The sequence below is a fragment of the Lepidochelys olivacea genome (assembly GCF_965140295.1).
Source record: "Lepidochelys olivacea isolate rLepOli2 genome assembly, chromosome: 12".
Lineage (NCBI taxonomy): Eukaryota > Metazoa > Chordata > Testudines > Cheloniidae > Lepidochelys > Lepidochelys olivacea.
Window position 1 is genome coordinate 2,559,827 of NC_140422.1, and position 14,694 is coordinate 2,574,520.

General features: G+C 45.4%; 1 protein-coding gene across 1 annotated transcript in view; it reads left to right on the forward strand.

The window, feature by feature from the left end:
• Positions 1–14,694, forward strand: part of HYDIN (HYDIN axonemal central pair apparatus protein) — a 454,160-nt gene that overhangs the window by 126,758 nt on the left and 312,708 nt on the right. The window contains exon 7 of the mRNA XM_084644216.1: positions 5,952–6,076. Coding sequence (XP_084500342.1) covers positions 5,952–6,076 — 125 coding nt within the window. The remainder of the gene's footprint in view (positions 1–5,951; positions 6,077–14,694) is intronic.

The window sequence follows — 14,694 nt, forward strand, 5'->3', positions numbered from 1 at the left end:
CAGCCCATACTTCCTTAACTTGCTGACAAGAATACTGTGGGAGACCGTGTCAAAAGCTTTGCTAAAGTCAAGAAACAATACATCCACGGCTTTCCCTTCATCCACAGAACCAGTAATCTCATCATAAAAAGTAATTAGATTAGTCAGGCATGACCTTCCCTTGGTGAATCCATGCTGACTGTTCCTGATCACTTTCCTCTCATGCAAGTGCTTCAGGATTGATTCTTTGAGGACCTGCTCCATGATTTTTCCAGGGACTGAAGTGAGGCTGACTGGCCTGTAGTTCCCAGGATCCTCCTTCTTCCCTTTTTTAAAGATTGGCACTACATTAGCCTTTTTCCAGTCATCTGGGACTTCCCCGGTTCGCCACGAGTTTTCAAAGATAATGGCCAATGGCTCTGCAATCACAGCCGCCAATTCCTTCAGCACTCTCGGATGCAACTCGTCCGGCCCCAAGGACTTGTGCACGTCCAGCTTTTCTAAATAGTCCCTAACCACCTCTATCTCCACAGAGGGCTGGCCATCTCTTCCCCATTTTGTGATGCCCAGCGCAGCAGTCTGGGAGCTGACCTTGTTAGTGAAAACAGAGGCAAAAAAAGCATTGAGTACATTAGCTTTTTCCACATCCTCTGTCACTAGGTTGCCTCCCTCATTCAGTAAGGGGCCCACACATTCCTTGGCTTTCTTCTTGTTGCCAACATACCTGAAGAAACCCTTCTTGTTACTCTTGACATCTCTGGCTAGCTGCAGCTCCAGGTGCGATTTGGCCCTCCTGATATCATTCCTACATGCCCGAGCAATATTTTTATACTCTTCCCTGGTCATATGTCCAACCTTCCACTTCTTGTAAGCTTCTTTTTTATGTTTAAGATCCGCTAGGATTTCACCATTAAGCCAAGCTGGTCGCCTGCCATATTTACTACTCTTTCGACTCATCGGGATGGTTTGTCCCTGTAACCTCAACAGGGATTCCTTGAAATACAGCCAGCTCTCCTGGACTCCTTTCCCCTTCAAGTTAGTCCCCCAGGGGATCCTGGCCATCCGTTCCCTGAGGGAGTCGAAGTCTGCTTTCCTGAAGTCCAGGGTCCGTATCCTGCTGCTTACCTTTCTTCCCTGTGTCAGGATCCTGAACTCAACCAACTCATGGTCACTGCCTCCCAGATTCCCATCCACTTTTGCTTCCCCCACTAATTCTTCCCAGTTTGTGAGCAGCAGGTCAAGAAAAGCTCCCCCCCTAGTTGGCTCCTCTAGCACTTGCGCCAGGAAATTGTCCCCTACGCTTTCCAAAAACTTCCTGGATTGTCTATGCGCCGCTGTATTGCTCTCCCAGCAGATATCAGGAAAATTAAAATCACCCATGAGAATCAGGGCATGCGATCTAGTAGCTTCCGTGAGCTGCCGGAAGAAAACCTCATCTACCTCATCCCCCTGGTCCGGTGGTCTATAGCAGACTCCCACCACTACATCACTCTTGTTGCACACACTTCTAAACTTAATCCAGAGACACTCAGGTTTTTCTGCAGTTTCGTACCGGAGCTCTGAGCAGTCATACTGCTCCCTTACATACAGTGCTACTCCCCCACCTTTTCTGCCCTGCCTGTCCTTCCTGAACAATTTATAACCATCCATGACAGTACTCCAGTCATGTGAGTTATCCCACCAAGTCTCTGTTATTCTGATCACGTCATAGTTCCTTGACATCACCAGGACCTCCAGTTCTCCCTGCTTGTTTCCAAGGCTTTGTGCATTTGTATATAAGCACTTGAGATAACCTGTTGATCGCCCCTCATTCCCAGTATGAGGCAGGAGCCCTCCCCTCACAGACATTCCTGCCTGTGCTTCCTCCCGGTATCCCGCTTTCCCACTTACCTCAGGGCTTTGGTCTCCTTCCCCCGGTGAACCTAGTTTAAAGCCCTCCTCACTAGGTTAGCCAGCCTGCTGGCAAAGATGCTCTTCCCTCTCTTCGTAAGATGGAGCCCGTCTCTGCCCAGCACTCCTCCTTCATGGAACACCATCCCATGGTCAAAGAAACCAAAGCCTTCTCTCCGACACCACCTGCGTAGCCATTCGTTGACTTCCACGATTCGACGCTCCCTACCTAGGCCTTTTCCTTCCACGGGGAGGATGGACGAGAACACCACTTGCGCCTCCAACTCCTTTATCCTTCTTCCATCTAGTCATCTATCCTTCAGGTCATCTAGTCCAACCCCCTGCTCAAAGCAGGACCCATCCCCAATTAAATCATCCCAGCCAGGGCTTTGTCAAGCCTGACCTTAAAAACTTCTAAGGAAGGAGATTCCACCAGCTCCCTAGGTAACGCATTCCAGTGCTTCACCACCCTTCTACTGAAAAAGTTTTTCCTAATATCCAACCTAAATCTCCCCCACTGCAACTTGAGACCATTACTCCTTGTCCTGTCATCCGCTACCACTGAGAATAGTCTAGATCCATCCTCTTTGGAACCACCTTTCAGGTAGTTGAAAGCAGCTATCAAATCCCCCCTCATTCTTCTCTTCTGTAGACTAAACTATCCCAGTTCCCTCAGCCTCTCCTCATAACTCATGTGTTCCAGTCCCCTCATCATTTTTGTTGCCCTCTGCTGGACTCTCTCCAATTTCTCCACATCCTTCTTGTAGTGTGGGGCCCAAAACTGGACACAGTACTCCAGATGAGGCCTCACCAATGTCGAATAGAGGGGGACAATCACATCCCTCGATCTGCTCGCTATGCCCCTACTTATACATCCCAAAATGCCATTGGCCTTCTTGGCAACAAGGGCACACTGTTGACTCAGATCCAGCTTCTCATCCACTGTAACCCCTAGGTCCTTTTCCGCAGAACTGCTGCCTAGCCATTCGGTCCCTAGTCTGTAGCAGTGCATTGGGTTCTTCCGTCCTAAGTGCAGGACTCTGCACTTGTCCTTGTTGAACCTCATCAGATTTCTTTTGGCCCAATCCTCCAATTTGTCTAGGTCCGTCTGTATCCTATCCCTACCCTCCAGCATATCTACCTCTCTTCCCAATTTAGTATTGTCTGCAAACTTCCAGAGTGTGCAATCCACACCATCCTCCAGATCATTTATGAAGATATTGAACAAAACCGGCCCCAGGACTGACCCTTGGGGCACTCCGCTTGATACTGGCTGCCAGCTAGACATGGAGCCATTGATCACTATCCGTTGAGCCCGACAATCTAGACAACTTTCTACCCTCCTTATAGTCCATTCATCCAGCCCATACTTCTTTAACTTGCTCCAATCCTCCAGCAAGTGAACTATGCCCCATGCTGTAGAGGAAGGCAAAAAACTCTCAGGGCTTCTTCCAATCTGCCCTGGAAGAAAATTCCTTCCCGACCCCAAATATGGTGATCAGCTGAACCCTGAGCATGTAGGCAAGATTTACCAGCCAGATACCCAGGAAAGAATTCTCTGTAGTAACTCAAATCCCATCCCATCTAACATCCCATCTCAGGCCATTGGGCAGATCTACCACTAATCGTCAAAAATCAATTAATTGCCAAAATCATGTTATCCCATCATACCATCTCCTCCATAAACTTATCAAGTTTAATCTTGAAGCCAGATAGGTCTTTTGCCCCCACTGCTTCCCTTGGAAGGCTGTTCCAGAACTTCACTCCTCTGATGGTTAGAAACCATCATCTAATTTCAAGTCTAAACTTCCTGCTGGCCAGTTTATATCCATTTGTTCTTGTGTCCACATTGGTACTGAGTTTAAATAATTCCTCTCCCTCTCCGGTATTTATCCCTCTGATATATTTATAGAGAGCAATCATATCTCCCCTCAGTCTTCTTTTGGTTAGGCTAAACAAGCCAAGGTCTTTGAGTCTCCTTTCATAAGACATGTTTTCCATTCCTCGGATCATCCTAGTAGCCCTTCTCCGTACCTGTTCAGTTTGAATTCATCCTTCTTAAACATGGGAGACCAGAACTGCACACAGTATTCCAGGTGAGGTCTTGTATAATGGTACTAACACCTCATCTCTACTAGAAATACTTCGCCTGATGCATGCCAAGACCGCATTAGCTTTTTTCATGGCCATATCTCATTGGTGGCTCATAGTCATCCTGTGGTCAACCAATACCCCAAGGTCCTTCTCCTCCTCCATTACTTCTAATTGATGCGTCCCCAGCTTATAACAAAAATTCTTTTTGTTAATCCCTAAATGCATGACCTTACACTTCTCACTATTACATTTCAGCCTATTACTATTACTCCAGTTTACAAGGTCATCCAGATCCTCCTGTATGATATCCCGGTCCTTCTCTAAATTGGCAATACCTCCCAGCTTTGTATCATCCGCAAACTTTATTAGCACACTCCCACTTTTTGTGCCGAGGTCAGTAATAAAAAGATTAAATGAGATTGGTCCCAAAACCGATCCTGAGGAACTCCACTGGTAACCTCCCTCCAGTCTGACAGTTCACCTTTCAGTATAACCCGCTGTAGTCTCCCCTTTAACCAGTTCCTTATCCACCTTTCAACTTTCATATTGATCCCCATCTTTTCCAATTTAACTAATAATTCCACATGTGACACCGTATCAAACGCCTTACTAAAGTCTTTCTTCTTTATGTCAGCCTTATAGGTTGTAGACTTTCTGGGAGAGGGACTATCTCCGATATTTATGCCTTGTGCAATGCAAGGTGCCTTGCTAGTACTCAGCAAATAATTAATAATTATTTCATTTTGTGAAAATAGTTAGTCTAAAAGATGAGCTAGAAAAACCTCGCATAAAAACCAGATTTTAAAACAGAGTCTAGTCTCTGATGTGAGTTAATTGCTGTTAGGATTATTGTGTTCTTCAAAAAAAGTTGTGCAGTTGTGTTTGTATAACACCGACAGACCCCGGTCGTCAGTGGATGGGATCGAAGCTGGGACCTGTGGAGCTTAGTGCATGAGCCTCTCCTGCATGAGCTAAAAGCCAACTGGCTATTAGCTAAGGCTATTGAGCAGACTCAATCTCTTTCTCTCTCTCTCTAAGTCAGGGGTTCTCAAAGTGGGGGTCAGGACCCTCAGGAGGTCTCAAACTGGGGGTCAGGACCCCTCAGGGGGTCGCAAATTTATTTCATGGGGGGTCTCAAGCTGTCAGCCTCCACCCCAAACCCTGCTTTGCCTCCAGCATTTATAATGGTGTTAAATATATAAAAAAGTGTGTCCATTTATAAGGGGGGTCTCACTCAGAGGCTTGCTATGCAAAAGGGGTCACCAGGACAAATGTTTGAGAACCATTGCTCTAATTTGTCTCATTGCCACTACATGGGACAGAACACCACACCCAGAAGGTGTGTGGGTTACATACTTCCCCTAGCTGAGGAAGCATGACCCAAGCTTCAGAGACTTCCCAGTTGAAATCCTGGATGAGCCCCCAGTTGTTACGCCGACAGACCCCTGTCATCAGCAGACGGGATGGGACCTCTGAAGCTAAATGCATGAGTGTCTACTGCATGAGCTAAAAGCCAGCGAGCTATTAGCTAAGGCTGTAGAGCAGACTCAGTCTCCTCCGCCCTCTCTCTCTCAGTGGTCTTGGTGCCCCTAGATGGGACGGGGCACCACACCCAGGAAGTGTGTGAGGTACACTTGCTGACTCATTTTTATTTCAGTGGCTGCTAGAATGGGACTCAGTGGGCCTGATTCTAGAACTCTATAGACCATCACAGAATCATCCCATACAAGTGGAAATTTACAAGGGGCTGGGATTTCATTTGATAACAGACTGATTACATCCCAGTAATAATTTGAGGTGTGAGATCTCTGCAGAAAGTTGGGGTCACTGAGCCAGATTCTGATCTTACAAACCCTGATTTAAGTGCCTCCTAATATACACAGGTGTAAAAAAGGAGAACAAGAACTAATAATCAGTTTGCATGTCTGTTAGCCATCAAAGGGTGTATCCCAGTTTAGGCCTGATGTGTCATTTTCATTGTGTTGCAGCCCTTTCTCTGTAGAGCCGTGCATTGGGACACTGGGTGTTGGGGAGACCATGCAGCTAACAGTAGAGTTCCAGCCGCTGGAAATAGGTGATCACTCCAAGGACCTGATTGTTCATTATGACACAGGTGAGTGCTGTGCTGTGTAAGTACTCCATATATTTCCAATCAAAAACCTGGAGTTAAAAAAGAGTTAAGGCTGGTAGCCTGTTTCAGTGGAGTCCAGCCAATGCCCCAAAATAATATTAAAATGGCTTTACACAAACTGCCCCTTTTCAGACCTCGAAACGTTTGAGTGCCTGGAAATGAACAGTCAAAGGATTCGGCCTGTACATATTTGTCTGCGTCGAGCACAATGTGGTCTTGATCCATGCTGGGGGTTCCGTTGTGATACATAATGAAATAATTGTTTGTCACTCACTATCGCCCCCACCCATCCAAATGTAACTTTACCAGCTCGATTGTATCCAAATAGAAGTCAAGGTCAAAATAGTTGGTGACTAGGGGATTAATGGAAATGGATCTCTTGAAAAGTATGGGTTGGATGAATGGACTATAAGGTGGATAGAAAGCTGGCTAGATCGTCAGGCTCAGTGGGTAGTAATCAACGGCTCGATGTCTAGTTGGCAGCCGGTATTAAGCGGAGTGTCCCAAGAGTTGGTCCTGGGGCTGGTTTTGTTCTATATCTTCATTCATGATCTGGAGGAAGGAGTGGATTGCACCCTCAGCAAGTTTGCAGATGACACTAAACTGGGAGGAGTGGTAGGTATGCTGGAGGGTAGGGATAGGATATAGAGGGGTTATGGTGGATGAGAAGCTGGATACGAGTCAACAGTGTGCCCTTGTTGCCAAGAAGACTAACTGCATTTGGGGCTGTATACGTAGGGGCATTGCCAGCAGATCGTGGGACGTAATCATTTCCCTCTATTTGGCATTGGTGAGGCCTCATCTGGAGTTCTGGGTCCAATTTTGGGCCCCACACTACAAGAAGGATGTGGAAAAATTGGAAAGAGTCCAGCGGACGGTGACAAAAATGATTAGGGGTCTGGAGCACATGACTTATGAGGAGAGGCTGAGGGAAATGGGATTGTTTAGTCTGCAGAAGAGAAGAATGAGGGGTGATTTGATAGCTGCTTTCAAGTACCTGAAAGGGGGTTCTAAAGAGGATGGATCTAGACTGTTCTCAGTGGTAGCAGATGACAGAACAAGGAGTATTGGTCTCAAGTTGCAGTGGGGGAGGTTTAGGTTGGATATTAGGAAAATCTTTTTCACTAGGAGGGTGGTGAAGCACTGGAATGGGTTACCTAGAGAGGTGGTGGAATCTCCTTCCTTCGAGGTTTTTAAGGTCAGGCTTGACAAAGCCCTGGCTGGGATGATTTAGTTGGGGATTATTAGGTCCTGCTTTGAGCAGGGGGTTGGACTAGATGACCTTCTGAGGTCCCTTCATATTCTATGATTCTGTGTTTCTAAGTTACTTTGATCTGTGTGACGAGGCAAATTAATACCCTTTTGGTCATCCTTGTTCTAGAAGGAATGAGGATTTGTGCTGGCTGACCTAATAAATCTTAGTATCAATAAAGAATCATTGGTGTATTTACCTTTGTCTGACGGAGAAGTCATCTTCTGCCCCTTGTTCTAATTCTTGGTCCTGAGAAGCTTGATCTACATTAATGTGGTTAACACCATGCAACCTAAGAAACGGTTCTATTTGTCCCAAGTATGTATGGGTTGGTAAAAAGCTTTGACTTGTACAGACTAACCTTTCTAGCGCTATGGGTATTAATGCCTTTATTTAATATTTGGCATTTTCTGGTACCCTGACTGAGAATTGTTCAGTCCTATACTTTCTTCTTTTGATCACACTGTCCTTTAAAAGAAAGGCATTAAAGTTCCAGATGGAAAGCAACTGAAGTGCCTCATTTGTATGTGTGCACCATTTTCACTGCTTCCTTAACGAAGCCAGAGGATAAAAAACAAAGGACCAGATCCTTCATGGTGTAAATTAGAACGAGCTGAGTTGGAGATCTGGGTTGTGAGGAAAGAGCAGGGGAGTTGTATCCTTATGTATCAAAGATGCTAATGATAAAACTACCTGAATATATTGAGAAATAGTGAAAGTGCCATGCGGCCGAACCACACATCATTTCTACATTGGTAGAACTCCTTTGATTTCAATAGGGGTAACACCTGATTTATAAATGAGATCAGAATCAGGTCCAGGTTCTACATGACACAGACTGAGGTTTTCAATCTGATTCTCAATGCACAGAAATCCCCGTCATCTAATCTGATCCCCCACTACAGCTGGAATAGGTGCTGGAACTAGGGGTGCTGGAACTAGGGGTGCTGGGGGTGCTGCTGCACCCCCTGGCTTGAAATGGTTTCCATTATATGTAAGGTTTCCAGTTTGGTTCAATGGCTCTCAACACCCCATTATAAAATTGTTCTAGCATCCCTAACAGCTAGCCCCCTTGCTGGCACAGAGGAGATAAGAGTGGATGGGCCACAGAGATAGATAGAACTAGTGTCTCACTCCCCTAAGAGGTGGTCCTTCTTCACTGGGGTTGAAATATATTCTAGGAGTGATGTGGGGGAAGCCTGCACTGCACGTTCTGTAGATAAATACAGGACTTCACTCCCCATCACTATGACAACTTTCAATGGGACTAAATTCATTAAAGCAAAACAAGAGAGAGATAAAGAACAAGGGAAAAATTAAGGATCATCTCTGTTGCTTCGTAGCATACAAAGAAGTAGGTGACTGCAGAGATTGATCAAATGCTTCAATTCCATTTCAGCTATTAATCAGTCTCAAAAGCTGCTTATTGCAAGTGTATTACAGAGCAGCTGAGATCCCATTACACAGCCTAACACAGCAGACCCTTGCTAATTTATACTGCGCTGAGTCATACACCCATAACTCGCAACCCAAAAGCAGGCACATCTCTCTTACAAAGCTGCACAACAGATCATTTTCTAGTGAAATACAAACTATAAAGACTAAATGGCAGTTCAGTACATTGTGATGCATTTTCCTTGCTTTATTGTTTTTCGTTAATTCCTCACTAACTTATATTCTCATTGGGTCTTCCAGTTGTTAATGTGATTTAGAGAGGGGCTACCATCTGTTACGTTATTGTTACTGTGACGTTGCACTCTATATGATTTTATGGAAATATGCTAATGAGTGTGTCTATAATGTAACTGGAATATGCTTTATGTGAAAGGTTTCTTGTAAGGTATCATTATAAAGCTTCAGAGTCGCAACCGTGTTCATCTGTATCCACAAAAAGAAAAGGAGGACTTCTGGCACCTTAGAGACGAACAAATTTATTTGAGCATAAGCTTTCGTGAGCTACAGCTCACTTCATCGGATGCATTCAGTGGAAAATACAGTGGGGAGATTTATATACACAGAGAACATGAAACAATGGGTGTTACCATACACACAGTAACGAGAGTGATCAGGTAAGGTGAGCTATTACCAGCAGAAGAGCCCGGGGGGAAAAAACCTTTTGTAGTGATAATCAAGGTGGGCCATTTCCAGCAGTTGACGAAACCGTGTGAGGAACAGTGGGGGCAGGGGGAAATAGTTTTACTTTGTGTAATGACACATCCACTCCCAGTCTTTATTCAAGCCTAAGTTAATTGTATCCAGTTTGCAAATTAATTCCAATTCAGCAGTCTCTCATTGGAGTCTGTTTTTGAAGTTTTTTTCCTCAGCTCTTGTCCCCTAATGCCCCTACTCTACTTACGCTACATTGATGACATCTTCATCATCTGGACCGATGGAAAAGAAGCCCTTGAGGAATTCCACCATGATTTCAACAATTTCCATCCCACCATCAACCTCAGCCTGGCCCTGTCCACACAACAGATCCACTGGACACTACAGTGCTAATAAGTGATGGTCACATAAACACCACCCTATACCGGAAACCTACTGACCGCTATGCTTACCTACATGCCTCCAGTTTTCATCCAGACCACACCACACGATCCATTGTCTACAGCCAAGCTCTACAATAGAACCGCATTTGCTCCAACCCCTCAGACAGAGACAAACACCTACAAGATCTCTATCAAGTGTTCTTACAACTACAGTACCCACCTACTGAAGTGAAGAAACAGATTGACAGAGCCAGAAGAGTACCCAGAAGTTACTTACTACAGGACAGGCCCAACAAAGAAAATAACAAAATGCCTCTAGCCATCACCTTCAGCCCCCAACTAAAACCTCTCCAACGCATCATCAAGGATCTACAACCTATCCTGAAGAACGACCCATCACTCTCACAGATCTTGGGAGACAGGCCAGTCCTTGCTTACAGACAGCCCCCCAACCTGAAGCAAATATTCACCAGCAACCACACACCACACAATAGAACCACTAACCCAGGAATCTATCCTTGCAACAAAGCCCATTGCCAACTGTGTCCACATATTTATTCAGGGGACACCATCACAGGGCCTAATCACATCAGCCACACTATCAGAGGCTCGTTCACCTGCACATCTACCAATGTGATATATGCCACATCTGATATATGTGATATATGCACATCTACCAATGTGATATATGTGGCATTGCCAGCAATGCCCCTCTGCCATGTACATTGGCCAAACTGGACAGTCTCTACGTAAAAGAATAAATGGACACAAATCAGACGTCAAGAATTATAACATTCAAAAATCAGTCGGAGAACACGTCAATCTCTTTGGTCACTCGATTACAGACCTAAAAGTGGCAATTCTTCAGCAAAAAAACTTCAGAAACAAACTCCAAGCAGCGACTGCTGAATTGGAATTAATTTGCAAACTGGTTACAATTAACTTAGGCTTGAATAAGGACTGGGAGTGGATGTGTCATTACACAAAGTAAAACTAAGTAAAAAGCAATGTCTAGCAATGTCAGTGTCATAGAATATCAGGGTTGGAAGGGACCTCAGGAGGTCATCTAGTCCAACCCCCTGCTCAAAAGCAGGACCCATCCCCAATTAAATCATCCCAGCCAGTGCTTTGTCAAGCATGACCTTAAAAACTTCTAAGGAAGGAGATTCCACCACCTCCCTAGGCAACGCATTCCAGTGTTTCACCACCCTCCTAGTGAAAAAGTTTTTCCTAATATCCAACCTAAACCTCCCCCACTGCAACTTGAGACCATTACTCCTTGTCCTGTCCTCTTCCACCACTGAGAATAGTCTAGAACCATCCTCTCTGGAACCACCTCTCAGGTAGTTGAAAGCAGCTATCAAATCCCCCCTCATTCTTCTCTTTCTGCAGACTAAACAATCCCAGTTCCCTCAGCCTCTCCTCATAAGTCATGTGTTCCAGAACCCTAATCATTTTTGTTGCCCTTCGCTGGACTCTTTCCAATTTATCCACATCCTTCTTGTGGTGTGGGGCCCAAAACTGGACACAGTACTCCAGATGAGGCCTCACCAATGTCGAATAGAGGGGGACGATCACGTCCCTCGATCTGCTCGCTATGCCCCTATTTATACATCCCAAAATGCCATTGGCCTTCTTGGCAACAAGGGCACACTGTCGACTCATATCCAGCTTCTCGTCGATTGTCACCCCTAGGTCCTTTTCCGCAGAACTGCTGTCGAGCCATTCGGTCCCTAGTCTGTAGCTGTGCATTGGGTTCTTCCGTCCTAAGGGCAGGACCCTGCACTTATCCTTATTGAACCTCATCAGATTTATTTTGGCCCAATTTGTCTAGGTCCCACTCCTCCCAGTTTAGTATCATCCGCAAATTTGCTGAGAGTGCAATCCACACCATTCTCCAGATCATTTATGAAGATATTGAACAAAACCGGCCCCAGGACCGACCCCTGGGGCACTCCACTTGACACCGGCTGCCAACTAGACATGGAGCCATTGATCACTACCCGTTGAGCCCGACAATCTAGCCAACTTTCTACCCACCTTATAGTGCATTCATCCAGCCTATACTTCTTTAACTTGCTGACAAGAATACTGTGGGAGACAGTGTCAAAAGCTTTGCTAAAGTCAAGATACAATACATCCACTGCTTTCCCTTCATCCACAGAACCAGTAATCTCATCATAGAAGGCGATTAGATTAGTCAGGCATGACCTTCCCTTGGTGAATCCATGCTGACTGTTCCTGATCACTTTCCTCTCATGTAAGTGCTTCAGGATTGATTCTTTGAGGACCTGCTCCATGATTTTTCCAGGGACTGAGGTGAGGCTGACTGGCCTGTAGTTCCCAGGATCCTCCTTCTTCCCTTTTTTAAAGATTGGCACTACATTAGCCTTTTTCCAGTCATCTGGGACTTCCCCCGTTCGCCACGAGTTTTCAAAGATAATGGCCAATGGCTCTGCAATCACAGCCGCCAGTTCCTTTAGCACTCTCGGATGCAACTCGTCCGGCCCCATGGACTTGTGCACGTCCAACTTTTCTAAAATAGTCCCTAACCACCTCTTTCTCCACAGAGGGCTGGCCATCTATTCCCCATGTTGTGATGCCCAGCGCAGCAGTCTGGGAGCTGACCTTGTTCGTGAAGACAGAGGCAAAAAAAGCATTGAGTACATTAGCTTTTTCCACATCCTCTGTCACTAGGTTGCCTCCCTCATTCATTAAGGAGCCCACACTTTCCTTGGCTTTCTTCTTGTTGCCAACATACCTGAAGAAACCCTTCTTGTTACTCTTAACATCTCTCGCTAGCTGCAGCTCCAGGTGCGATTTGGCCCTCCTAATTTCATTCCTACATGCCCGAGCAATATTTTTATACTCCTCCCTGGTCATATGTCCAACCTTCCACTTCTTGTAAGCTTCTTTTTTATGCTTAAGATCCGCTAAGATTTCACCGTTAAGCCAAGCTGGTCGCCTGCCATATTTACTATTCTTTCAACACATTGGGATGGTTTGTCCCTGTAACCTCAATAAGGATTCTTTAAAATACAGCCAGCTCTCCTGGACTCCTTTCCCCTTCATGTTAGTCCCCCAGGGGATCCTACCCATCCGTTTCCTGAGGGAGTCGAAGTCTGCTTTCCTGAAGTCCAGGGTCCGTATCCTGCTGCTTACCTTTCTTCCCTGTGTCAGGATCCTGAACTCAACCAACTCATGGTCACTGCCTCCCAGATTCCCATCCACTTTTGCTTCCCCCACTAATTCTTCCTGGTTTGTGAGCAGCAGGTCAAGAAAAGCTCCCCCCCAGTTGGCTCCTCTAGCACTTGCACCAGGAAATTGTCCCCTACGCTTTCCAAAAACTTCCTGGATTGTCTATGCACCGCTGTATTGCTCTCCCAGCAGATATCAGGAAAATTAAAGTCACCCATGAGAACCAGGGCATGCGATCTAGTAGCTTCCGCGAGCTGCTGGAAGAAAGCCTCATCCACCTCATCCCCCTGGTCCGGTGGTCTATAGCAGACTCCCACCACTACATCACTTCTGTTACTCACACTTCTAAACTTAATCCAGAGACTCTCAGGTTTTTCTGCAGTTTCGTACCGGAGCTCTGAGCAGTCATACTGCTCTCTTACAGTGCTACTCCCCCACCTTTTCTGCCCTGCCTGTCCTTCCTGAACAGTTTATAACCATCCATGACAGTACTCCAGTCATGTGAGTGTCCATTGTTGAAAGCTGAGGTTACACGGTGAGTGTGAGAGTGTTGCATTGCCCGTCATTTCTGTACCAATAGGCTGGCCTTTCCTTCTGTGCCAGTGGTGCCATGAAGGAATGGGAAGAACAAAATGGCTTGTCTCCACAGTACAGATCATGGTGGTGAATCATAGCAGGCAGGGATTTAGTAGTGAAAATCTGGAGGTTATCGGGACCTTGTGCTTTAGCTTTCTTTATAATGTGTGGGGTTTACTGCTGATAAAGCTCTTCTACTGTTTAGGGCTCATTTCAATGTACAGTGGGTTCATTAAAAACTTTGCACTCACACCCCGAATACCTGTTGGAACTGGATCATTTTCCTATATACAGAATAGATGTCACTGTGATACTAAATTCACAGAGGCAAACTGTGAGCTTCTGCTGACCACATCTATATATGCTGATGGATATACAAGTCCCTGTTTGTTCATTTTAATGCAATTCTTGATTCTTTTGATATCAGATAGATTTACAGTAGTTACCTGAACCAGTCTCAGGGGCTTGGACAGTCTAATTTCTGAGCAGTGACCTCTTTTGAATCACTAGTTAATTTCTTTAATGTTTCTGTCCACACATTTTTGATTTCTAGAGCTAGTTACAGTAGTGATTTTTCTGCTGTTTTAGATGGGGCTGTTCTACTTGTTACAGAGTTGGCTGGGAACCACTGTCTCTCTCCATGGCCCTGTGTATTGAGACAGATTATCTGTCACTGTAAGGGTACATGGGGGAGAATTATGTTTGAGTCTGATTTTAGATATCTGTTGGCACAACTTTCTAGCTCAGAAAGCAAGAAAAACCTGTTAATGCAACACTAGGATTAGGGCTTTCGTTCCCTAAGGTCTGGAGATGCCCAACCCGGTTTGCAGAGCAACAGTAACTCACTCACCTGTATGTGCACAGCTCTGCGTAATAGCGAAGAGCACAATAACTATGTGCGAAGTGTGTTCCTGGTGCAGTAAGCAAATCTCTATTGATTTCAGTGGAGGAGTGTTAGCTGTGAAACTGGGCCTCTCTATGCAAGAGCTGAGTTCTGTTTGCTGTGGGACCATTGTTCACTTAAAATCTGAGTGTTGGCATTGCATTTAATTAATTTTTTCTGCCAAAATTTGTATTTCAGC